Genomic DNA, 25,266 nt, shown 5'->3' with positions numbered 1-25,266 from the left:
TAAATGCTCTTTTTTTTTTCACTTTAAAACCTTCAAATTGATTCATATAAATGTTCTCATGCAAGTCACCATGTAAAAATGTAGTTTTAATATCAAGTTGGTCAAGCTCAAGATTCAGATCAGCTATTAATCTCAGTTTCACTCTAATGGAACTCATGTTCACAATTAGAAAGAATATCTTATCAAATCAATACCAGATTTTTAAGAAAATTTTTTTACCACTAATCGAACTTAGTACCTTACTAGCTTGTCACCATCTTTTTTCAGCTTAAACATCAATATATTCTTCAACAGCCTTATCCCATTTTAAAGTTTAACAAGATTATATGTATTAATTTTTCATAATGGCTCAATTTATTCTTTTATTGCTTTTAACCAGTGCTTTTTGTTTGGAGTAGTCTGCACATCTTAAAAGATCTTTAGCTCCCTCTAGTAACTAAAATAAAATATGAACTTAGATACCTAGTAGATGGTCGATTTTTTTGGTAAATCTCTTAGGTTGAGACTCTCCTTACTCAACACTCTCTGATGGAGAAAACTATTTTTTCTGCTCAAAATTGATTGCATCTGGTTTATTACTATGGCTGGCTTATTACTATGCTGTGGTGTTCTAATTTCTGTCATTTCATGCCAAATCTCATACTTTGAACAATATTCTTCAAAGTCTTTAGATATGTATCTTCCATCATTATTAGTCTGAATACACTTTAAGGGTAACTCTGTCATCCTTTCTACCATGACATAAAATTTTTAAAAGTACTGTAGTATCTGACTTTTATTTTTCAACGTATACATTCAAATCTTACGTGAAACATCATCAATAAAAGTAACAAAATACCTGCTATCACCTAATGATTTAACATTAATGAGACCATATATATCAAAATGAATCAATTTTAATTTGTTTTCTTTTCTCTGAGAACACTTACGAAAAGAAACTTTATAACGCTTGTCATGTAAATAATAATAACATGAATCGAGAAACATACCTTTAATCAAGAAAATTAGAGACTGCATTACCAAACTTATAACCCTTTTTTGCTCATGTGTGCCAACCTTTTATGCCACATATTTACTGAAGCATCATCCTCAACGACATTTATTTATTTGCCTTTTAATTGTATTCATAACTTATACATTGTGCAACATAATTTTTTTCTTGTAACTACCATAGATCTTTTGAGAAGCTTTTATTGTCCATTATTTTGTGACTCTCATATCTTTTCTTATCAAGGGCATTAATCATAAGCAAGTTCATTTTAATATCTAAAATGTGTTTAACATCACTCAAAGTCAACATATAGCTCGTGTTAGTTTGTACAATAATATTGCCAATCCCAACAATTTACAACACACTCTTATTTTTCATCTTAATGCAAGTAGGGTCTCCTGCTTTGTAAGTTATAAATAACTTTCTCTTAGGAATAAAATGATATACTGCTCCTGTGTCAATTATCTATTCAATGTCGGGATCATTAACATGATTACAATCACCATATGTATAAATCAAGGTAATTGAATTACATCTGAATTCACTGCTGTAATATTACCATTATTTGAACTCTTGTCTTTCTCATTGTTTCACTTTTACTTCAAGATTTTACAATATTATTTCATATGACCAAGTTTATCACAATGGTAACACTTCACTTTATTTTTGAACTTGGATCTTAGACTCACTACAACTTTTTGATTTCTAACCTTTGTCGATTTTTCTACCCCTATTCTCTGCAATAAGAGCTTGATTCCTAAAGTCTGAATCTTTTCACCTTGTTTCTTCATTAAGCATATTATCTTTTACCATCTCCAATGTCACATTATAGTCAAAAGCTAAATTAAGAACAGTCACAATTAAAGTATTTAAGTTGTCTGGCAATAAACCTAAAAGAAACAATGCTTTTATTTCATCATCCATTTTAAGTTCTATAGTAGTCATCCGATTGAATATATCTTGAAAATCATTCAAATATTCTGTAATCGATCGTCTACACTTGTACCATAAGGTTGCAAGCTTTTTAATAAGCATAACTTTATTCATGCATTTTTTCTTTCATACAATGCTATTAATTTTTCTCAAATTGTCTCTTGTGTTATATGAGGGAATACGTTAATATCAATCTATTTTTTGATTGTATTCAGCGTCTTTTTGTCTAGCTTCTTCTAACTTTCATTTTTCGTATCTGTTGGCTTAACTAAATCACCAAATATTGGCTTATACAAAACTAAATCACCCAATACCGACTTATACAAATCTTTACAGTATAAAAGATCTTTCATCATAAGCTTTCAAATAGAATAATTTGATGCTGTTAATTTTATCATGGAACCTGTATCACTTTTCATGATCTCAAATAAAATTTACTTCTATCATGAGTTACTTTTATATCAATATCTAAAAAATAACCGTAACTCTAATACCAATTATTGAGGAGATAAGCCACACTTTGAGCCATGGGAGCACATTAAAGAACCCATACATATATATTGAAAACCATTTAGCCCAAAAGTTTAAGCTATTAGGTTTTTGGATATATATATTTTTTGTAAGAAAAATTCGGGGTAGATAGACTGCTCAGTCCCCCAAGTCAGGGCAAGATGTGCCGTACCTAACAGCCTAAGACAGGTAGCTACAGGTCGTGCATTCGAGATGACCTCAACAAATAGCCACCGACAAGACTCGAACCTAAGATCTCTTCGTTGAGGAGGATGAACCTAATCGATTGGATATTTCATATATATATATATATATAACATCTTAATCTCATTTTTTTGGTGATATAAAATTTTTTTCTTACATATAAACCATCCCATCACTATGTGATTTGAGTCAATGTTTTTCTTCTCCAAGAGTTGTTGCGGAGCAAAAGAACGTTTCTAAAGCACCAAAGAAAGGAAAGGAGGAAACCACTTGGTGACTTATCCAATTCGATGAATCCTCTTCCAAAGCAGAACACCATTTCTGACAAAGAGACGACTACTACCTGTAAGATTCCATTAGGTGCGTACAAAAAAAAGAGCGTCTCTAAGTGTAGACTAATGCCAGTATAGCACTTTCTGACATTTTGAACTCGATCAAGCTTTGCGTGCGCCAGACTGCCGCAAAGAATTGAAATGCAAGTTAAAGCATTGTGATAGAAGAGGAATATTTTCTTCACATCCATCAGGAATGCATCAAAGCTCAAGAACGCTCTATGCATATGAATGAGTTTCAATAAATGGTTGGACTGAACAAGGTTAAAGAAAACTCATACCTTTTTGGCTTAATTAGAAAGATTCTAAATATTCATTGTGGTTTAGTTTGCTTAGACATCTAATTTTGAATCCAATGTTCTTTGGTTTAGATTTTTCAGGACAATAATCCCTTTCAAGGACACCTCCAATGCCAAACCAGACAGGCTTGTTATTTAGTAGCAATTTCCATGTCCCTGCAAAATTTGTTTCCCTTTTGGTTTTCTCATTCTTGTTTGAAATTCGTAAGTTTCCCTTTTGTTGCAGTCCAAGAGTCCCCTGAAAAACTAAGAACCAGTTGAGATGGCTGGGCTACTGATTGAAGACCAATCTCTAAGCGCAACTTGTCTAGCGATCGTCTCTCCATCCGCTACCAGAACTCCAGAACGAGCTAATCATTTTGAGCATTGGGCTGACCACGACCGTGTGTCAGTTATAGGTGGATTGAAACACCATATCTAACAAAGCATTAATTCCCCTTGAATGCACATCGGTGCTACTGCTACTTGAGTAGTATATCAGGCTTATAAGCAGGCAGCAGCAGCAATGCCAATAGCATAGACCACACGTTTGTTTGAGCCTTTCTATATATTTGGACATGTTCCAATCAGCTTTTTCCCCCGGTCAATGGGCTTAAAAACCCATCAACCATTTTATGAACCTTTATATATGTCGCTACTTGCTATGTTGGATTGAACCCTTTTTGGATCAACCAAGGGCCTTTCAGCCCAACTACACACGATCCGATTAGGCGTTATTAATCCGACGGTAACAAAATCTCGAACGACCATAGACCTCCATCGAAGTCAACATTCACATTCCCCGCTTCAGAAACCTCATCTCCCCTACCACAAGGAAAGCTCAGGGACGAACTGCAAAAGCCCCATACGAACAACTCCCAAAAATGTTATCGTCTCTAAGACTACCAGCGCTAACCTCCCTCTTCTCTCCCTCCTTCGCCCGCCGCTCCCAGTTGTCTCTGCGGCAGCCCCTCTATCTCCGTCCGCCTCTAGCCGCGGGGTTCTCCTCCCAGAGCGCGGCTTCGAGCCCACCGGAAACAGAAGACCGGGTGGACATCAAAAAGAGCAGCCAATTCCAAGACCGAGCGAACACTGACCGAGTCATCACGCCTCGGTCTCAGGACTTCAATGCTTGGTACCTTGATGTTATTGCCAATGCTGAACTTGCTGATTACGGTCCGGTTCGTGGTACCATGGTTATTCGCCCTTACGGTTACGCTATTTGGGAGGCAATTCAGGTGGCTTCATTTTCTTCTAATTTCTACTACTTACTATTACACTTCCATCGCTCTTTTTTTAAAATATATTTTTGGTCGATTTTGAAAAACTTGCAGGATTATTTGAATGTTAAATTCAAGGAGACTGGGCACAGTAACATGTACTTTCCTCAGGTGTGGGGTTTTTTTTTTTTTTTTGATAACTTTTAGGTATCCTTTTGTTCATTGCTTTGATTACTTTATGTTAATGGTTTTGAAAATTTATTTTGTGACTGCAGTTTATTCCATACTCATTTATAGAGAAAGAAGCTAGCCATGTTGAGGGATTTAGTCCAGAATTAGCTCTTGTTACAATTGGAGGAGGAAAGGAACTCGAAGAGAAACTTGTGGTACACATATGGTGTTACTTAGCTTAACTCTATTTGTTTATAAGATTACTGAGTCGTACAAGTGCATTACAAATGAATGATTTTTTAATGAAAAATGCTCGTTCAAGACTAACCATGATGGCATGACCTGAGTTTTGTCTTTGATTCTTGTACTTCCTGAGGTTGTGGCAGGTTCGACCTACCAGTGAAACCATAGTAAATCATATGTTTACACAATGGATTCATAGTTATCGGGATCTTCCTCTCATGATTAATCAGGTATAAGCTTAGTTACTTACTGCATGGTTATACATTATTTTGGTTTACCTATCACTTTTTTCCCCATGATTTATTATTTTTTATTTGGTTCAGTGGGCAAATGTCACAAGATGGGAGATGCGCACGAAACCATTTGTGAGGACTCTTGAATTTCTGTGGCAGGAAGGTCACACTGCTCATGCCACACCAGAAGAGGCAGAAAAAGAGGTTTATGTCTCTTTGCCTATGGCTTTGTCATGATGATTTTAGCTGGTAATGTTTTTTATTAAAGGATTGGATGCTACTGAACTGCAGGCACTACAGATGATTGATGTCTATACAAAGTTTGCTTATGAGCAAGCTGCAATACCTGTAATTGCAGGTCGAAAATCTAAAGTGGAAACTTTTGCTGGTGCTGATAAAACATACACAATAGAGGCTATGATGGGTGATCGTAAGGCCTTGCAAGCTGGAACCAGCCACAATCTTGGGCAAAACTTCTCCCGTGCTTTTGGGACTCAGGTGATTGATACATTAGGTATTCCTTTTGGATCTCTTTTTCGATCCTAATGTGGATGCACGTGTAAGGAGCAAATAATTTGTCCGCCAATGAAGTAAAATATTGAGGAAATTGCTCGCAAACATAGCATTTCTAATATTACTTTCACATAACTGAAATATGAACTTGCTATCTTTTGTGGTTAAATCTTTAAAGCATGAGTCATTATTGAATGTGGGTACTGTCATGGATTTTTTTTCAAATAAAGACCTTTTGATCAGTCCAATGCACATAGATATATTGGTTTACTCGATTGAACTTTGAAAAAAGTTCCTTCAGTTTTCTGGAAAGACACTTTCATGATGATATAGGCATCTTTTGTTGGTTGTCTGTTATCCTCAGACACAGGTAGCTTTAGTTTCTTTTTTTTTCCCCCTGTTGTAAGCTCAACTGCTCTGGTATCTTCAGTATTCTCTCTGCTCTTGGTCCTAGCATTTTCAGAATGTCAACGCCAAAGACAGGAAAAGTGAGTGATACTTTTTTTTTTTTAAATTATTAGAATCCTTAAACACTATAAGTTTGACATCTTTCTGTGTACTAGTTCAGCTCTCCATTATCCATTTATGGTTGTCCTGCCAAAACCAGGCTTGCTGTTTTTTACAGTTTAAAAATTGTTCTTCAATATTTGTTTTTTGATAGGCCTTTCAAATGCTAATATGAATAGTTGATTCTCTTTATTTCACTTCATTGCTTGCTTTTATATTAGTAAACTCCATAAACAATTAAGGTTTTTGACTGACACTTGTGCTTGTATAGTTCACTGATGAAAATGGACAAAGGCAACATGTGTGGCAAACATCTTGGGCTATCAGCACGAGGTTTGTTGGTGGTATTATCATGACCCATGGAGATGATGCTGGCCTGATGCTTCCTCCAAAAATTGCACCTATACAGGCATGTGAAAATGCCCTCTTTTTTTTTTTTTTTAACTTGGAACTTAGCTTAATTGGTTCATGTAGTCACCTTTAAAAGGTGGCATCCAATAGGTCTAGGGTTCAAATAGCAGTACCTGCAACCCATTCCCTTATCCCTGAACTGCAACCTCTTTTGTACCCTAACAAAAAAAGTCTTTTGTTGATAAATTGTAATAGATGGCATGACTATTGTTGGCATCAGTTGATTGGTCTTTTTCTGATTAGAGGCAATATGCTGCTGGCATAAAATTATTTGGAGGCGGAGTCTGCTATTTGATCATAGCTATCCTTAACTTGGCATTTTCTGTGATTGCTGAAAAAACTTATTGGTTTTGAAGAAATTATGGCAAAATGGAGTTTGGGACCCTTTTTGGAGTGGTCCATTTTGTCAGGTGGAACTTCTGAAGTAGAATGATTTATGCTGGCACCCCCGATTAAACTACTTTGTGGAAATTAGAAGTTGTTTATTTATCTTCAGGCAATACATTGATGCATAATGATGTTTTGAAGTTAAATAAATATCAAGAGAATTAGGAATGTTACTTGTTTTAAAGGTATAAGGGGAGCATATATATACAAATTTTTGCTCATAGAAAAGTAATTGTGGTGTTATCATTATAACTATTTTGAAAACAAATTTTTTGGATTTATACCTGCATATTGGTGCTCATTTAGCTTTGGGTAACAAAACGGAGTAGCCTTTCTCATCCCATAAACACCCAGTTCTCTTGAGAGTAATTTGAGATATCCAAGTTCAAAGTACCAAAGTCCAACCATTGAGATGTCCTCTTAGAGATAATTCTTTTACCTAGAATAATACTCAAAAAAGAAAGGAAAGGGGAAAATAAAAGAAGAAAATATGTAGATAATTGGAGTCCATATCCTAGTATCCAGTTTTTTAATAGCTCAATCATGTTATGTGAAGACAAAGCAGTTTCACAATGTGGGGTTACCAGTGCAATTTAGACTGATGTCTCAATAGGGTATTACTGACTGCTGAGTCTGATGTTTATGAGACTGCTTGATCTTACTTAAGGGAGAAGATACTCGTTAGTATAGAGGCCCCAGTGCCTAGTGATCTTTTCTCCTTATCTTGTATGTTACTAACCTGTAAGCTAATTTGAGATGTGGCTGTTTTGAATGATCTTCGTTTGCATCTGCTAATTGTTACAGTGTTTGTGGTGACTCCAACCATTGACCATTTGTACGACACTTAAAATCATTAGAATATTATTTATCTCTCAAGTTATCATGCACATATAATAAAACTAAAGTTTGGTTTACAGTTTTCTGTTCTATTTATGATGATTGTCTTTTTATGTTGTCCATCATACACTATCAGGTGGTAATTGTACCAATTTGGAAGAAGGTTGATGAAAAAACAGGAGTTCTAAATGCTGCATCATCTGTTGCAGAAATTCTGAGAACAGCTGGACTTAAAGTTAAACTTGATGACACAGATCAGAGGACACCAGGGTGGAAGTTCAATTTCTGGGAGATGAAGGTATGTTCTTTACATTTAAATGTGGATTCTGACATGTGAAAGCTATTCCTCAACTTTAGGTTCTTGCTCAAACTTAAAAGCCGTGATAAGGAAAACCCCTAGAAAATTCATAAAACTTAAAAAATCTGCTTGCATGCAAACCTTATCTGTCCCTTCTGTTGTTTTGCATGCTAATATTATTTCATTATGCAACATAGTCTGATCTTATTTTGCTTAGAAAGCAAGTCTCTCTCTCTCTCTCTCTCTCTCTTCTAGAGAGTACTGCTTTGCAAATATATATTTAACTTTTGGCTGCTTGAAGCTTTAGATAATGATTTTGTAGGGAGTACCTCTGAGGATTGAAATTGGTCCCCGTGATGTTTCAAGTGCGAGTGTCGTCATATCTAGAAGAGATGTTCCTGGGAAGCAAGGGAAAGTTTTTGGAATATCTATGGAACCTTCAATATTAGAAGCTTATGTCAAAGACAGGTTGGATGAGATCCAATCATCTCTTCTTGAGAAGGCAATAACTTTTCGTGACAGGTGTGTTTTCTTGCTCAAGCATTTATTAACAGTTTCAAGCCAAGGATAGATTGACCAACCACTAATTTTTTTACCTCTGTTGCTCATCACCTAGTAGCTATTTGGATTGGAATCAAGCTTAGTAATGTACCATTGGTTAGGTATATGATAACTACATCAAGCTAAAGCATCGATGCTGCATTACTGAATTGGTGAACCTGTTCTTTCATTTGTAAATAACAGATCTTAAACTGTATGACTAGCCTCTTGTTTTGCAGAGCTAACAAAAATAGCTGTCTTCATTTCAATGATCACCCTGATGAATAGGGATAACAACCTATATAAGAGCTGGTTTAACATCTTTCATTAGATAATCAATCTGGATTCCTAAAGAAGTAAATTAGTAGAATTGATATCTTGATTGAAAGGTATATTTATGTATCAATCTTTTATCTACTTAATTAATTAAACCAGTGGAATCTCTTTTTAAGTGTTGCCACTGTCTTTACCTGCAAGTCCCTATTATCGACACTTCTAGAAACAATAAAGAATTTAGCATGAGTACGTGGATTTTGAATTTCTGACAGTGGTTCCAAGTACTATTTTTAGATTTTTGTCTTGCCAGTAGTAGATTGTATGGTTTCATGATCATTAAATTGATGGGTTATTGCATCTATTGCTCTTGTGAGCTTTTATTTTGTGGAAAGCTTCGTGGAGTTCTTTGAGAATTTCTCTGTTTCTCTGCACTTTCCTGGGGTTCATTGCTCTTCTTTCTAATGCTTCCTTGACTCTTTTTGCAGTAACATTGTGGATGTGAGCTCTTATAAAGAACTCAAGGAAGTAATATCCTTGGGCAAATGGGCTAGGGGTCCTTGGTCAGCTAGGTAGAGTACTTCTAAGATATTGACGAGAGCTATATCTGAATCATTTCGACTATCCATTCGACAGAATATTTCTGAGACATGCACATTTGTAAGTCTAACCATATGTTTCAATTATTGGTGCAGTGATGCAGAGGAATTAAGAGTTAAAGAAGAAACAGGGGCAACAATTCGCTGTTTCCCCTTTGAACAGCCCCAGGGGACCAAGACATGCTTGATGACAGGCAACCCTGCAAAGGAAGTTGCCATTTTTGCCAAATCTTATTAAGTCTTTGGTACACTTGATTTTCAAGCTTGCTGACTATCCAGTTTTGCGGTTAGATGTCATAAATTTTGTCCAGGTTTCTATGTCCTCTTCCTCACCTGTATAAACATGTATACATTTTACTGAAACAGCATAAGGTTTATGCATTTTCAAAGCTTTGTAGTGTGGTTATGCCCTTGCTGCTCCATTTCGAGATAATTCATAGTTATGGTCTGACATAGCAATATTCTTTTAAATAGGTGATACTGATCTGTATATCTTTACATGGTGCTGTGTTTTTATAACTGGTTCTTCATGAAAATGGCTAATCTGGGCATAGCTTATGCATACTAAAGTAGCCAGATAGATTGAGATCTTTCCTAAGCCACTTACATATGTCACAGACTTAAGTAAGAGTCTTGAATTTCACATCGAACATAATAGGAAGGTCACTGGGATATAAAAGGGTTCACACCACCTCTCTCTTGTGAGGCGTCTTTTGTAGGATAAAATCATGATGCCATGGGGGTTAGAGCGGATAATACCTCACAAGGGTATGAATCATGACAGTTAGGCTGATCTGAGACGTCGAATGAATGGATGCCCGGGTCTCGGAACCGTGCGAGTTCGGAGCTTAAGTCTCGACCCGTAACACACACACCTGCATGTACAAGGCATATGACTTTCCGCTTTTGTTTTGGTTAGTTGGGGTATTTATTATTCTTTGGATTTTGGCCACAGGGTGTTGGAATGGCACTTACGGTTTGTTTGAATGTTTTTTTCTCATCTATTTAAGTTCTACTGTACGTATATAAATGATATGCCAAATTGAGTGGAAAAATCTTTTCTTTCTGCTGAAGTTTGTGGATGAAAATGTATGTAGTCAAAGCCCAATTAATGTCTTCTTGTTCAAATACTTAATGATGGATGGGCATCCTCGGTTTCTTTGGACTTTGAAGAGTAGGAAGAGGTATTGCCACACACGCACACACACATTTCATCGTGCTTTTACCAGATTTTTCTTTGAAAACTTAACTTGCTTCAACTCGTGGCTATTGGATAAATAGGATAGTTTCATTTTTTCTTTCTTTTTTCTAAATTATTGATGGGACTTTTATGTGAATTATGATACATTAAAATATTGGTGTTTATACTTGCAAAAAGATTTTAAAGTTAGGCTCAGAAAAAAAAGGTGGGTTAAAAATCGAAAATTGGGAAAAATATAGGGTCGGAACTCCAAAGAAATAAAACTTAAAGAGCAAGAGGAAGACAACTTCAGAAAGTGTTGCTATCAAGGACCTCTTACTATTCAGCTGGGGCCTACGGTGCTTGAAAGCAAAGAAAGTGGTGGGCCTAATCGCAGACAAACGCATTAGCGGTGGCATCAGGGCGGTTGAATTCAGCACTGGGTGGGCCATGTCTCCCGACGTGGAAGGCTAAGATGCAATTGGACTAATTCACTTATAATTGACAACAGCCGAAGGCGGAATCTTTTGACTTTGGGTTTGGGTGGCATGTTGATGTCGGGCTTCTTTACATGACGTTGAGAGACAGAAAGAGAGAAAGAGAGAGGGGGGCTTCTTTCCGTGGAATAAAAGTCACGCGGTTTCGCGGAGGGAAAAGTGGGAGCCCAGGACTTAGAGATGTTATTTTTATACAAATTCGACGAGAATTTGATTTTTTTTTCTTAATAGAGATAAAATCAGGAATTAAAATTTGAAATAAAAATAAAAATTAATATAATATATTTAATAAATTATTTTTATTTAATAATATAAATTTTATTTTAAATTAATTAAAATTAATATATTTATTTTAAAATATATATTTATAAAAAATTATATATGTACAAAATAAAAATGAATAGATTAAAAAATTTTTATTTTTTAAAAAATATTATGGATACGAATTTTAAATTTATCTATAAGATGAGAATATAAATAAATTTAAAATATCTGTTGAATATGAAATAAAAATAAAAATAATATAAAAATAAAAAAATTATCCATTTTATAATCATTGATATTTTATTTAAAACTTTTACCAAAAATCAAAAAAATGATATCAGATATTAATTTATGAGAAAATTTGAATATCATGTTTGCTTTGCAAAAAAAACCCCAAAACCTTTTTTTTTTCCTTAAATTCATTTTCTACTTGCTGATAATTGCAAAACAATATTCAGAGTAACGTGCGTCGATTATATGTTCTTTTTGTCTTATAAGTATTGTTTTAATTTTATATTTATGAGTACTTGTTTTAATTTTAATTTATTTATTCTATTTTATATTTTGATTAAAAACTTTATACTACTGAATTTTTAGGCTACATTTATACTCTACTGGTTAGCTAACCTTTACAAACAAACAGATCTAATTGGAGAAAAGAAAAAGAATCGGTAGGTAGAAATTTTAATTATATTCCTTTTTGTTTCTAAAAAGTAATTGAAGAATAAATTATGGGGAGCTACCTGTAAATATGGAAGAGTTGAGGGTTCCGAAACAAGAGAGGGGTAGAATGAAAAAAAATTAAAAAAAAAACGAAAAAGTTTAGTGGTTGCCGTGCCCATGATAAATCCCTAGTAAGTCGTTTACAAAAAGAAAAAAAAAAAAAAAAAAAGATAAATCCCTATAGTCAACAAATTGCGCCCTTGATTGGTCACTATTTGACTATTGACTTTGCTGTTGGGCTTTTTGCTCTGGTTTGCGGTGTAAGGCACTCAGATCGAGGGTTCCAGAATTTTATTATCTATTTGTATTCTTTTTTCTTTGTAAAAATTTTAGTACGAATTCTTTTGCTGGCAAGGGCTCAAATTGTAAGACTCCAACCAGGGCATTTCCGGCAGAACGGGTACAAAGACAAGGACAAAATCGGCACAAAGTCCATCTTAAATACGTGGAGATAGGGCATCTTCCGTGTTGATTCAAACAGCGAAGGAGCTAGTCGTCCCACAACCAGAAGAAGAAGAAGAAGAAGAAGAAGAAGAAGAAGAAGAGTGAAATAGTTGAAAGAGAGAAAGTGCGGATAGGCGTTTTGAAGGTTCGACCATTGGATGGTCATTATTTATGTGAAAAAGCCGACTTCTTTATCTTCGATGACTGAATTAACAACAACAAAAGGAGGGGAAAAATCGGAATCGACGGAGGAGTTTTGACGGGATTTGTTTTGATGCGATCGATTTGTGAGATTTAAACTGGAAAAAGATTTCGACAAATCATCAAATTTGGCGGAGCGATTGTTATTATTATTTTATTTTTTTGACAAAAGAAACAGGTATTGAAAAAAAAAAAAAACTTAGATTTTGAATTTCTACGCTTTGTTTGTGGTAGTTTTCCCTTACTTCTAAAAAAATTAAAGCTGTGGAGTCTCCATTGGATTCGGCCTTTGTCAGATCTCAAAGAATCTTAATCAGAGGAAGAGCAGATTTAGGGGTTATTTTTTATCGAGGAATTCATTGAAGAAATTTGTTGAAGAGAAGAGGATTTCTTGTTCCGATTCCTCTAGATCAACCTTAGACCTAGGCGTCATTTAATTGATTATCCTTCTTCGCTGCTGAGGACTTTTGTCCATGAGGCTCTTGGCATCGATAGCTGCAGGAGCTTTTGTGGAAGGAGTTTTTATTGCAAACAAATAGGCGTCACCATGGCTCTGGGCCAATTATAGGCTTCAAGAGTTAGGCTATTTGTCTGTTTTAGTCTGACTTCATGGAATCGACCTAGCTGCTTGGCAAATCGAGACTTAGAGACTTTTCTGGGATCTGTCTTGCTTTGGCGATAGACTGATTAGATAGAAATTTTTAGGGTGTTTATTTTTTGTTAGATAGACCGATTGCTTGCCTATGCGTTGTTGATGTGTTTATGTTCTGATGAATTTGGAATTTCATGTTTATATGATTTGGATCTATCGATTTTGGGTTATTTTTCTCTGATTTAAGGAGCCTCATGTGAATTTTTGTGAAACTCAAAACTCCATAGCTGCAGAAAAGAGGTGTAGAACTATTGAAGGGCAGAATAATGTTTGCGCTTTGAAGAGACTAGGAGATCTTTACTGATATTTTGGCAGTGGTCAAATGGTTTGACATGAGGTAGCTAGGCTGCCATGTCTTTATTGGCATAGAGTGAAACAACTATACTTCTATTATTACCAGAAGTAATTTTGTGGAAATAATGCATAGCAAAAAACACAGTTTGTTAAAAACTGTAGCTGTACTTGTTTTGATGATGAAACTTTTACAATATATATTTTGTTTTTTGCGAAGAACCCTGCTTCCAAGCATTTGGAACAAATTTAATCCAATGTTACATTCTCAATTGAGGGAAGTTTCCTGGACATCAAAACTTGTCAGCATGATCTGCCTCAAGGTAAATGAACTTTGGAGGCATATGCTGATGGTCTCTTATAATCAGCTTTGGGGCTCAATATGCAGATGATAAAAATCTCTTTTATTAAGTGGATTGGATGTTTTAAGCTTGTTTATTTGTACCTTTGTTCATTATTTATTTGTGTATGTATGGCTGATCTTGTTCTTGAATGTTGTTATTTTGCAGGCAGGATAGCCACATAAGGTGTTGAATACTTGAGTTTTATAGCTACCTGGATATAGCTACCTGATCTGTTAAATATCTGACAAGATTGGAGGAACCCAATTAACTGTAAGTTTTTAGGCCTTGTTATTTTATTCCACAAAAAGGCAATTTTTTTGTGCACGAAGGGCTCAAATGCTACATAACTTCATATAATAATAGCCTCATCAATTCACATATTTATTTTATTCATGTGCTAGTAATGAAAATTTTGCTGATAGAAATTTTTTTTTTTTTTTTGTACATGTTAGCACGTGTATTTCATTTCATTTTTACTGTGAATGCATATTTGATTGGAGCTTTGTTTTAATCATTTGCAGAACGGTGTTTGTGCTTGCACCAGGAGTTTCTCTTCGGCTCTGGTGACAAGTAGTGAGCAAGAAGCCAAGGGATCCTGCAAGACTTGTCGTGGTAGACCATTAGTTGATATAGGATCTGTTTCTACAGGCATAATGAGCACAGTAGGTCTGGAACTCACAAGTTTTATAAACCCTGACTTGACTTGGAAGACAGTGACAAAGGGGAATAGGAGTGGAACGAGACGTACAAGGAAACCAGGTACTAAAAGCTTGGTGGGAATGGGTCTAGCTGAAAAAAATGGCAGAACAGTGGAGGATGTTACGGTTTCTGAGTCAGAGAAGGTTAAATCATATTCATTAGTGCTTATATAAAATACCCTCATTTGTTCTCACTTGTTTCAACTAATTCTCTGTTTTTCTATTAGCAGCTTGGTGTAGATGTTCTAGGAAGACGCTTTAGCGAAAAAGTAGAGCATGTTCCAATAAAGAAAAGGAGATTTGTTTTCCGATCTCCATCACCACCACCCCCACCGACCCCTTCTCAGCACCTTGAAGTCTCTGGACAACATGTAGATTTTCAACCTGCTCCGGGTCAAAGTACTGGTTCAAATTCAGCTCAGAGGCGACGGCTCATGAAATCTGATTGTTTTACCAAGTCAACTGTTCTTAGTATTAATGATGAGAAGTTTTCAGAGGTAAAAAATGATGTTGAGGATTTCTCAGGGATTGAAATACTTGCAGCTGCTGCTTGCATTGATGGAATCGGTGATGATGTTACTGAAAAAAATGAGGAAAATCCCTTAGTAGAAGAATCAACAAAAGAGAGAGTTGAGTCTTCGGCTTCTGCAATGCCTTTGGAAGAAACTATTACATCATTGGAGACAGCTTGTTGCTCCCCAAAAGATTCAGTAAGTGAAGGTAAAACTGATGGTTCATCTTTCCAGGTTGATTCCTTTGCTGTTTTGAATGAATCTCATGGTGATAAGGATAATACAACAACAGAAAGGTCCATCCCCTTGCCAGATGATAGGTTACTCTGGGATTTAAATCTTTCAATGGATGCTTGGCCCTGTGATGGTGGAAATGTTGATTCTCAAAAGGATGCTGTGGATAATATTTCTGTGACAGGTGAAGTGCTGCAGACTAAGCCTTCTGATGGTGGGAATGTTGATTCTCAAAAGGATGCTGTGTATAATATTTCTGTGACAAGTGAAGAGCTGCAGACTATTTATGTGACAAGTGAAGAGCTGCAGACTAAGGAACCTCAAGATAGCAAAAATGATACTATGAACAAAGTAGTTTCACCTGATGTTGATGCGGTTAACAAGATGACTTCAGGCTTGAAAAACATATCTGTTGGGACTGATGATTTGAGTAGAGAGAAACAGGTATCTGAAGGATGCTCTAGCTCCGGCGAGAACAAAACTGAACATGTTCCAGTGCTAGTGGTTGATGCTGAGAATTCCTTGATGTCCACTGCTGTTAACACAAATGCTTCCATTGAGGCAGTAAACATGGATCAATGCCTTAGTCATCCTCCTTTTCCTGGATCAGAGAAGAGTACTTGGGTGTCTGAGGAAGATCGAGAAACATCATTGTCAACTCATGATATTAAGCTGAGCACAGTAGGGTGTATTTCTGAGGCAGAGGCGGGCAAAACTGTTTGTGTAGAAAGTCTTAAGGTGGAAGAGTCTGATGATGCTTCTCCCTCTGTACCAGTTTTAGGGACAGTTGCTAATGACATTCAGAACACCAGTGCTAGCAAAAATGAGAAGGATTGTGATAGAGATTCTGAGTTGGATGATGTCAAAATTTTTTCTCAGGACCTGGACAATCCTCAACCTCAAGAATCCTGTGATGTTGAGCATGGAAATGGGGCAGAGGAGATGGACATTTACCATTTTTCACCAAAGTCTGAAGATATGTCCATATCAGATGATTATGTAATGGAGGCTACGGAAGGAACTGATGGTGCTTCATCAGCTTATATTGCTCAAGTTGATTCTGTTGTTCATGTAGGGTCTGAGTTACTGTCAGAAAAGTCTTCCAGAAATGCCATTGCTACATCAGGAGCTGGCGAGCTTTTCACTCATGAGGCATGTAGAATCAATTTTAATGGTCCTACAATCTACTTGGATAAGGCCAACCTGAATGATCCTCCTAAAGAAAGCCACGACTTAGCTGCTTCTGAAGATAAGGCATTGAATGTTGGCATGGGAAACCACTCAGAACTTCAGGCTGGTTATGATTCACAATTCGAGGATGGGGAATTCAGGGAATCAGATGTTCAATGTTGGGAGGAAGCTGAACAGGTGGACTATGACACTGAATTTGAGGAAGAAAGATCGTTTGGCTTGGAAGCTGATAGTGGTGATCAGAAATTAAAGATAGAAATAGGATCAAGTCCGGATGTATCTGGAAATTTTAAATCTTGCGAAATTAGAGAGGTTTTGAGGGAAAATTCAGTGAGCTTAAAGGTGAGAACTGTGGAAATGCCTGATGCTGAAACAAAGAAAAATGATTGCTTGGATGGGTCTAATGTCGAAGATTACAATCTTAGAGTAGATTTATCTAAGGTATCTAAAAGGGAATTGCATTCACGTGTTGAAGGATCATTATCATCTGATCCTATTCAGAGAAGCAGGTGAACTTTTTGGGACCATTGTCTCTTTAATTTTATCTACGTTTCTATCTTTGATTGATTTCTGATTATTCGGATATTACAGGTCCGACAATTTTGATGGTTCATATCCTCAAGCTGAAAGGGAGGCTGGCTCTGACAAATTCATGGGGAGGGATAGATCTGCTTCACATTTGCGTGGCAGAAGCCCAGGGGGTGGTTACTTTTTCAATCCTTCAGCTAATTATTGGGATTCTAAACGGCAGCATGCGCCTATTTATCATGGCTCTTATAATTTTGGGCGCCCGAGACCAAAAAGTGTAGTTGAGAGCCGTGGATATTCTGTGGCCACAGACCAAGCACCTTTGGAAGCTGCTGGTGTTGCAAGACCTGACAACCGCATTAACAGGCAATTTATGGGCCCCTCCAATGGTGCATACAGAACTCTCCTTAGAAGGAGATCACCAGCTGAAAGAGATGATTCTTTTGATGTGCGTACAAGAATGCCAACCATAAGAGATAACAGTCCTGATCGGACGAGGCTTAGAAGATATCCACAAGGGGTTAATAGGGGCATCAGAGTTGAATCTCTCAGGCATATTCCTGATGATGGCACAGGATATTTTAGTCGCATGCCACATTGTTTAGGCAGGAGAGAAAGAAGCATTTCCCCTCATGGTGGAAGACCGCATTATACTTACAAGAGAACTCGGTCAAGATCAAGGAGCCGCTCGCCCATTGGTTTGTTATTACAGAGGGATCGAAATGAGGGTTCAAGACGTCGTAGCAGGTCACCAGATTTTAGGTCTGATGCTAGGATAGATAGGGTGAGGTTGCCATTTACAAAGCGCTTTACTGTGGATTATGGAGAGGATTTCATATCCCCACCTAGAAGTCGCATCTCACCGCAGCGAAGTTCCAGGATGCTTGAGGATCGAAATTCTGGTTTAGACTATTTTAGGGGGCGGAAATCATCTGTGAGGATGTTTCGGCAGGGCCAAAGATTTGATCAAGTGCACCCCATTCGAAAATTAAGTTCAGATGATTATACGAGACCCATGATTCGACCCAGAAGATTTCCAGATATGACTGTTGGTGGTAAAGGTTGTAAATATGAAGGCAGTGATGATGATAAAAATGGCAGCAGATATGAGATGATTCATCGAGTGAGGCGATATGATACAGATGGTGCAGTTCGTCGCATTCGGTATAATGCAGAAGATTCATATGTGGCTAATAACTCTTTAACCATGACTAGTGCAGTTTGGGGTCTCATATAGGAGGCCTGATGATGCACCCAGGACAGATAGTGAAGATAGGACTTTTAAGATGCAACCCCGAGAGGATTTGGTTGGAAAGGGAGATGCGTAGCTTTGAACAGGTATATGTCTTTCTCCTTACCTAGTCTTGGGCTGTGTTTTGTGGTTGGTGGGAGATCCTTTTTTCAGCTTTTTTATCATTTCCATTTATTGGGCAGGATGCATCTAAATTCTGCCTGATTTTTTGGTTGGTAGCCTCCCTTGGCAAAGAAATCTTTTTTCTCCTCTTAGGTTTGGTGTTCATTTTTTTTCCTTCTTATTTTCTACAGTTCCCTCTTTACTATGGCCGCTCTCCTCGTGCCTAGAAGGTTGTCGCTACCTCTATGTATGAGGCAATTAAGGTATAGCGGTTGAGTAGAAATTAATTAAGGGTTTTTTTTTTTTTGCAATGCATCAATTTAATTTGGCTTTTTCTCATTAGTATTATCGTTTCATCTTCTCTGCGTCATGGCTATAAAAGATAAGTAATGGTTTAAGAGCTCATTTATGTTGCCCAATGCTAATTGGTGAAGTTGAAAGAATAATTTCAACAGGATGATCTTAACAAGCGGGCATTTAAAATACAATAAAAGTGTGCAGTTATCTCACCACTATATTTACATATTCACCTACAAATAAATTCTCACTTATAAACCTCATCTCATCGATATCTACTCGGCTATTGCTTTATTGACTCCGGAAATTAATAAGCAAATAACTTTGGTTGTAAAATTTGCATGGCTCCTTCACTCTATGTATCCTTATCAGAAGGTGATCATGCCGCTGCAGAAACATTTCACATAGAGAACAAATGGCTCTAGCCATTAAATCCAAATCACTTGAAGAATTGAAATTCTTTGTTTATGTTTTTTGGGTCGTTATCAATTTAACAGGGTTCTTTCTAGGGCTTTAAAAACTGGCAATAAGAAACTCTAGTGGAGAGTTAATATGCGAAATGTTAAAATTCAAATGTTATTGGCTGAAAACATACGTTCACAATGGACCTAAATCCTCTTAATATTACAGATATAGATCGAGAAGAGTGATTTACCCCGTGGGATTGCATTTGGGGTAAATTGCTTAACTTTTTCCCTTTTTCTTAAAGGCTCGATGCAAAAAGCACATAAAAAAAGATGTAAAGGGACGATTCCTCTACTCGCTCACCGGGTGCGACTCAAAATGCAGTTTATCTGCCAAACCAGATGAACATATTGCGGTAACTTCTTGCCGCATTTCCTGCGGCCCACTTTCAATAACGGCAACTCTGGTTCCTTTGCTGCCACGATAAAAGAAAATTTGTTACATACATATATTGGATGTCATAACGCAAATTCGTTCATTATTGGTCGGGAAATGATTCGACAAATTCCATGGTTCTTTCTTTAACCAACAAGTTTCCTTGTCAGGTTATAGAAAGATCCCTGACGAAGAATAACTTACTTTTCAAGTCTGGTCTTTCACCCCTAATGGACCTTGGTGGCTTGGAGTAGAGACTGGTGCAGGACGCTTTCTAGTTATCTGTCAGCATTTTTAGACCATGCCGGCTACATCGTTGGCGGAGTATCCATGTTTTGAATCTGTCTCATCCCTTGCCGTTTTATTTCTTGTTCCAGAGAAAAGCAGCAGTTGCTGTCATGGCTATGGCGATGCATATGAACGACATGTTTAGAGCTGCTCTTGCAGAACGGGCGTATATCTTATCGGAATTATGGTTAATTGGGTGCACATAGTACCAGTTAGAATGCTAATGAGGAGAAGAAAGATGACAAAAGAAGATGAAATTATCACTGTAAGCCAGATCCAGCTATTTGGGCCTAAAGTTGCAGAAACAATCTTCTCATTCTTTCAGCTCATTCAGTTGATAGTAATGTAACAAATGGCTCTTTATCTGGTTTTTCCCCCTTCGATTCTTATTAATTTAACTGACTTACACTAGTATTCTAGTATGAAGTTAGAACAGTTTGTGACTGAACTGATTTCAAGCTTACAGAATATAGATAACAGAGCCAAATTCTGGAATACGGGAATTGAAGGTTTTACATGTATTTCAGAACCGTTGCTCCAAAGCCAATGCCAAGAAATGTGGCAATGGCAATGCCAAAAATGCCTTCTAGAATACCACGAACAACCATAGAACTCCAACCTTTGGCCGTGGCCATTCCACATGCTGTTGTAGGACCTCCAACGTTAGCATTTGATGCTATAAGCAACAGCTTTAGATCAAATCGGAATAGCTTCCCTAGTCCCAGGATTAAAGCCAGATGGATGGCAATCTGAACCAGAGCAAACATGAATATACTGGGTGCTGTGTTGATGACATTCCATATGTTTCCACTTGCACCCACCACAGTGAAAAATACCTGCTCAAAAAAATATATATTATATATCATTGCCAAAATTGTAGATACACCCACAATAGATCCAAATTTAGCACATAGGATGATAATTATGATGGCAGTTAAAATTTTGACAGGCTATATGCAAAGGAAATCCCTTACACAAAAATAGTCAGAAAAAAGGGCTTGAGGCTGGTGGCGGCTTCCAATAATGATTAGTTACCTGCATTAGAATGAGAGCCATAGCCTCCCCAGCTGGTGCAAGACGGCCAAACTGGGTAGGAAATACAGTTGCCAGAATAACAACAATTGCTGTAACTGCAGGCAGGCTACCTCCCTGAATGCCATAATATTTCGTGAGATAAGCTCCAAGTTTGCAGATGGTAAAGGATACTGCAAGAGCTGTAGCTATCTCAAGGACAGGAATTTTGCCACCAGATTGAGACCCATCACCCGTTGCAACATCTGCTTAAGTCTCAACAACTTTAATTAGATTATACAATTTTTGAAACATAACCACATAATTCTATAGCATTCACATTTGAACAGAGGGTGAGGAAAAAATAATTTGAGAAAATTCAAAATATAAAATGTAGAAACGAAACTTCATGAAATAGACCATTTATCTGGACAAGCAGTACACTTACAACGAAGACAAGGAAATCAATCTCTCAAATGACACAAAGTGAGGAGCTTTGCACACCTGCAGGTGACGTTGACGTCTCAGGGGGTACTTTTGATGCCAACGCAAACAGTGTTGTAAAATATACTGCACAGATAACATTGTCTGCAGCTAGTCCAGCTGCTAAAACAGATGGAGAAACTCCAAGGGCGTTTGAAATGGCAACATAATTGACGGCTGAACAACATAAAAACAACATAAAAAATAACTTCATCAGTGCTGACAAAGAAGTGTATAGAAACAATGGAATCAGATCATGAATATCTATTATGATACTAGAAAGCTAGAATACGTTACCTCCGCCAATATGCCTACCCATAAGGGCAGCGGCAATCTTCCAACTATCTTGGCCAAGTGCTCTCATCGGCACTACCAGATATGCCAATGCTGTACCAACTGTTGTCGCCACTGTCATGCAAAATTTGGAAACCAAATAATTAAAAAAAAAATAAATAATAATTCCTAGCAAAGAATGCGAGAAACCAAAAGCAAAAGCTCACATTAAAGTCATAAATGTTTTGGACTATCCTAACCCAAAATAATGACACTAAAACAAGTAAAATTCACCTAAAAAAAACAAGACTAATTACACAGGTGATCAATTGAACTGGGGCATCAAGACTCTGTTGAGAAGTGGAATTACCTGATCCCAGCAAGAAAGCTAGGAGAAGTTTCCCTGTTGACTTAATCACACATCGCAAATCTGCTCTAAACAACAACAAGGGAACGGCCAATGGGAGCACAAACTCCAGCACTATTGAGTAGGCTTTAGCTTCACAAGAAATTATCCCCAAATTACTAGCAGCAAGTCCAATCAAAGTACTCACCAGCGCACCACTCAATGCACTCCCAACCTTTGTGTTCTCTGACCTTTAAGTTCAATTTAGTAGACAATCATAAATACTATCCACAAATTATTATGAAGAAAAAACCATTGCTTCTGAAATTAAAAACTTCTAGAAAACCGGGGAAGAGTGATATTACCAGATACCGAAGGCACCGGTGGCGAAGAGAGCAGTCCAGGTGCCCCATTGGTCGTTGGGAGAAATGAGAGGGAAGTTCAATTGAGATTTGACCGTTACGAGTCGCTTAGCGTTAGGGTTTTGGTGCAACCAATGAGGAGAAAGAAAAGTTTGGCTTCTGTAAAGAGATGGCCAGCTGGTTGACGATGATAAAGACGAGTCTTGGGCAAATGAATTGCTTAAGCTTGGGGCAAAATGGAGATTTTGGCTGCAACGGTAATTTGGGTGTTGGAGCTCCGGAACTTCAGCCGGGGCGCGAGTTATGTGTAGAAACGGAAGTTTCGATGCCATATTCGTTGAGTCTCCGGCGTCAGAGCGTCGACAGCAATTGGGTGGGGGTGAAAGAGTTGGTTGCTTGTTTGGAAGTTGGACGTGGAGTGCTTCTATTTTCAGTTGCGGAATACTCGTCAACCATTGTTTTTTTTTGTGGTTTTTTATGGAATATGCATCCATAATTTGTATTTATATGTTATATATAAATATTTTTTATTTTCATTAAATATATTTTAAAATTTTAAATTGAATTATATTTAAATATTTTTTCATATATTTTTATGACATTTAAAATAGTCAAATTTAGGATAAAAGTGTAATTGAGTAAAATAACACATCTGGATAGTTTTTTTAGGGTTCGAAACTCTTAACCCAGCATTAAGATCCAACTAATTTAAAGTTTAAATCACATGGGACACAGAAGAGAACCTGATTTTGGCATAGGACAATCTTTGAATGTTTTCCATGTATTTTAGGATTGCCAATAAAAGTAGCATTGGCAATGCCCAAAATGCCTGCAAGAATACTGGGAACTCCACCCTTTGGCCGTGGCCATTCCGCATGCTGTTGTCGGGCCTCCAACGTTTGCATTTGATGCTATAAGCAACAGCTTTAGATCAAAGCGAAATAGCTTCCCTAATCCCAGGATCACAGCCAGATGTATGGCAATCTGGATCAAAGAAAACCTGAGTATAATGGGTGCTGTGTTGATGACACTTAATACATTTCCACTTACACCCACCACTGTAAAAAATACATGTTTACCGACCACAAGTTGCAGAAAAAATGTCATTTGCAAACAGATCTGAAACAGCAAATAGGATGATGATTATGCTACAATAGCTTAAAGTTACACAACAAATCCCTTTTTTCAAAAGTAGTTGGTAAAAAATTGGACTTGGAGCCAAGCAACATCTAATAAAGTTGACTCACCTGCATCAGAATTAAAGCCACAACCTCCCCAGCTGGTGCAAGATGACCAAATGGGGTTGGAAACAGAGTTGCCAGAATTACAACTGCTGTAATTGCTGGCAGGCTACCTCCCTGAATGCCAAAAATAATTTGCGAGAAAAGCCCCAATTTTGCAAATGGTGAAGGATACTGCAAGAGCTGTTGCTATCTTTAGAACAGGGAGTTTGCCACCGGATTCAGATCCCTCAGCCGTCACAACATCTGCCAAAATTCCAGCTTTTAATTAGAATGATATTGAAACAGAACCACATGATCTAAAGCATTCATATCTGATGGGTCAACTTAAAGACAGTGTTAAGCAGCAGAAATCCAAATATTTAGCCTTTGCAGATTGATGCAAACAAGAAAATATACCGCACAATGATGTAAACTATTCTATCAAATGTAGCTAAACAGGGAGCTTTGCATACCATCGGTTGACGCCGAAGTCTCTAGGGGTACTTTTGATGCCAATGCAAACGATGATGTAAAATATACCGCACAGATAGCGTTCTCTGCAGCTAGTCCAGCTGCCAAAATTGATGGAGAAACTCCAAGAGCATTTGAAATGGCAACATCATTGACGGCTAAATCACATCAAAAACTAAAACTTAATTCCTTAGTTTTAGTGGAGAACTTCGTTGAAACAATGAAACCAGTAGAATAATCAGATCACAAATGTCTATTAGGATTATTCTAGGAAGTGGAAAAGCAAATTACCTCCGCCAATATGCCTATCCATGAGGGCAGCCGCTATCTTCCAACTATCTTGTCCAAGTGCTCGCATTGGCACAATGAGATATGCCAATGTTGTTCTAACTGTTGTTGCAACTGTCTTGCAACTATAGGGAAAACAAATGTCATGAACACTGCCTAGCAAAGAAGAATGCAGAAAAAACAACGCAAAGCAAAGCAGAAGCTCAAGACAGTAAATATGTATCAATCTGACTCTTCTGATGCTAATTTATGTTACTCAAAATTTACATGCTGATAACCCGAATTACAGCAATGGTAGATTAAAATAGTAATGATTCTGTCACTCTGGTGTCAATGGAATTACCTGATCCCAGCAAGAAACGTAGGAGAAGTTTCCCTGTTGACTTAATTACGCGACGCAAATCTGCTCTGAACAACAACAGTGGAACAGCCAATGGGAGCAAAAATTCCAACACGACTGAATACGCTTTAGGATCGCATGAAATAAGATCCAAATTACTCGCACCAAGTCCGATCAATGCGCCAACTATTGCACCGCTCAACGCACTTCCAACCTTCGTCTTCTCTGACCATCAAGTTTAGTTTAGTGGACAATAAGAGAACTCATTGCTTCCACAATTATAAAAGAGAATGCAACTAGCTATGAGTTGAGAACAACAAATTCTCTTTCCATTTGACTTACCCTCTAAACTAATTAGGCTCAAATTAAAGTCAAACAAGATTTTATGAAAAGGTAAACATATAAACAAAAATTTTATCAAATTCAAAGCAGCAAATTCAAATAAGAAGTT

The 25,266-nt window shown here is 37.1% G+C and overlaps 4 protein-coding genes and 1 long non-coding RNA gene across 7 annotated transcripts; 3 read left to right on the top strand and 2 right to left on the bottom strand.

Annotated features, from left to right (window-relative positions):
• The first annotated feature begins 3,922 nt into the window (after window positions 1–3,922).
• LOC111309778 (proline--tRNA ligase, chloroplastic/mitochondrial-like) lies at window positions 3,923–9,890 on the top strand. The gene is made up of 11 exons (XM_022908795.2): window positions 3,923–4,486; window positions 4,583–4,639; window positions 4,744–4,854; window positions 5,026–5,112; window positions 5,206–5,319; window positions 5,407–5,613; window positions 6,407–6,544; window positions 7,907–8,068; window positions 8,391–8,590; window positions 9,370–9,453; window positions 9,577–9,890. Exons 1-11 carry the CDS (start codon window positions 4,133–4,135, stop codon window positions 9,716–9,718), a joined length of 1,656 nt encoding a protein of 551 aa, XP_022764530.2. The 5' UTR covers window positions 3,923–4,132; the 3' UTR covers window positions 9,719–9,890.
• Window positions 9,891–12,611: 2,721 nt separating this feature from the next.
• On the top strand, window positions 12,612–18,932 carry LOC111309748 (uncharacterized). The gene is given in 6 exon segments (XM_022908758.2): window positions 12,612–12,967; window positions 14,242–14,346; window positions 14,598–14,918; window positions 15,005–17,220; window positions 17,303–18,461; window positions 18,463–18,932. Coding segments are annotated over 4 exon segments (3,669 nt in total). The 5' UTR covers window positions 12,612–12,967; window positions 14,242–14,346; window positions 14,598–14,729; the 3' UTR covers window positions 18,568–18,932.
• LOC149516756 (uncharacterized) lies at window positions 18,718–20,513 on the top strand. Its single transcript, XR_016345111.1, has 3 exons — window positions 18,718–18,856; window positions 19,600–19,710; window positions 20,108–20,513. It is a non-coding gene; the product is annotated as an uncharacterized LOC149516756 (long non-coding RNA).
• Window positions 20,315–23,495, bottom strand: LOC111309767 (uncharacterized). Of its 3 annotated transcripts, XM_089765715.1 has the most exons (7): window positions 23,237–23,397; window positions 22,497–22,917; window positions 22,156–22,382; window positions 21,810–21,920; window positions 21,534–21,689; window positions 21,054–21,295; window positions 20,315–20,854 (listed from the first exon to the last, which is right to left on the bottom strand). In XM_089765715.1, exons 1-7 carry the CDS (start codon window positions 23,247–23,249, stop codon window positions 20,531–20,533), a joined length of 1,494 nt encoding a protein of 497 aa, XP_089621841.1. In that variant the 5' UTR covers window positions 23,250–23,397; the 3' UTR covers window positions 20,315–20,530. The 3 variants fall into 3 exon arrangements, with proteins under 3 accessions (XP_089621841.1, XP_089621842.1, XP_022764512.2); XM_089765716.1 differs by lacking the exon at window positions 22,497–22,917 and having other exon boundaries at window positions 23,237–23,495; XM_022908777.2 differs by lacking the exon at window positions 23,237–23,397 and having other exon boundaries at window positions 22,497–23,167.
• A 320-nt stretch (window positions 23,496–23,815) lies between these two features.
• LOC111302918 (uncharacterized) lies at window positions 23,816–25,044 on the bottom strand (the record flags this gene model as incomplete). Its single annotated transcript, XM_089765717.1, has 4 exons — window positions 23,816–23,980; window positions 24,190–24,345; window positions 24,479–24,600; window positions 24,819–25,044. Coding segments are annotated over 2 exons (315 nt in total), but the record flags the coding sequence as incomplete, so codon positions are not given.
• Between the last annotated feature and the right edge of the window lie 222 nt (window positions 25,045–25,266).

The sequence above is a fragment of the Durio zibethinus genome, chromosome 9 (assembly GCF_047325235.1).
Source record: "Durio zibethinus cultivar Kanyao isolate XHJ-2024 chromosome 9, ASM4732523v1, whole genome shotgun sequence".
NCBI lineage: Eukaryota > Viridiplantae > Streptophyta > Magnoliopsida > Malvales > Malvaceae > Durio > Durio zibethinus.
Note: the sequence above shows the minus strand (reverse complement) of the source record. Positions and strands in the feature narration are given on the sequence as shown.

Bases quoted from the DNA above. Each gene is read 5' to 3' on its own strand.
- LOC111309778 (XM_022908795.2), top strand. From the start codon at position 4,133: ATGTTATCGTCTCTAAGACTACCAGCGCTAACCTCCCTCTTCTCTCCC. The intron at 4,487-4,582 runs GTGGCTTCATTT...AAAAACTTGCAG, and splicing joins CTATTTGGGAGGCAATTCAG to GATTATTTGAATGTTAAATT. The intron at 8,591-9,369 runs GTGTGTTTTCTT...CTCTTTTTGCAG, and splicing joins GCAATAACTTTTCGTGACAG to TAACATTGTGGATGTGAGCT.
- LOC111309767 (XM_022908777.2), bottom strand. From the start codon at position 22,987: ATGGATGCATATTCCATAAAAAACCACAAAAAAAAACAATGGTTGACG. The intron at 22,383-22,496 runs GTAATATCACTC...TTGAACTTAAAG, and splicing joins ACCGGTGCCTTCGGTATCTG to GTCAGAGAACACAAAGGTTG. The intron at 20,855-21,053 runs GTAACTAATCAT...TTTTTTGAGCAG, and splicing joins TGGCTCTCATTCTAATGCAG to GTATTTTTCACTGTGGTGGG.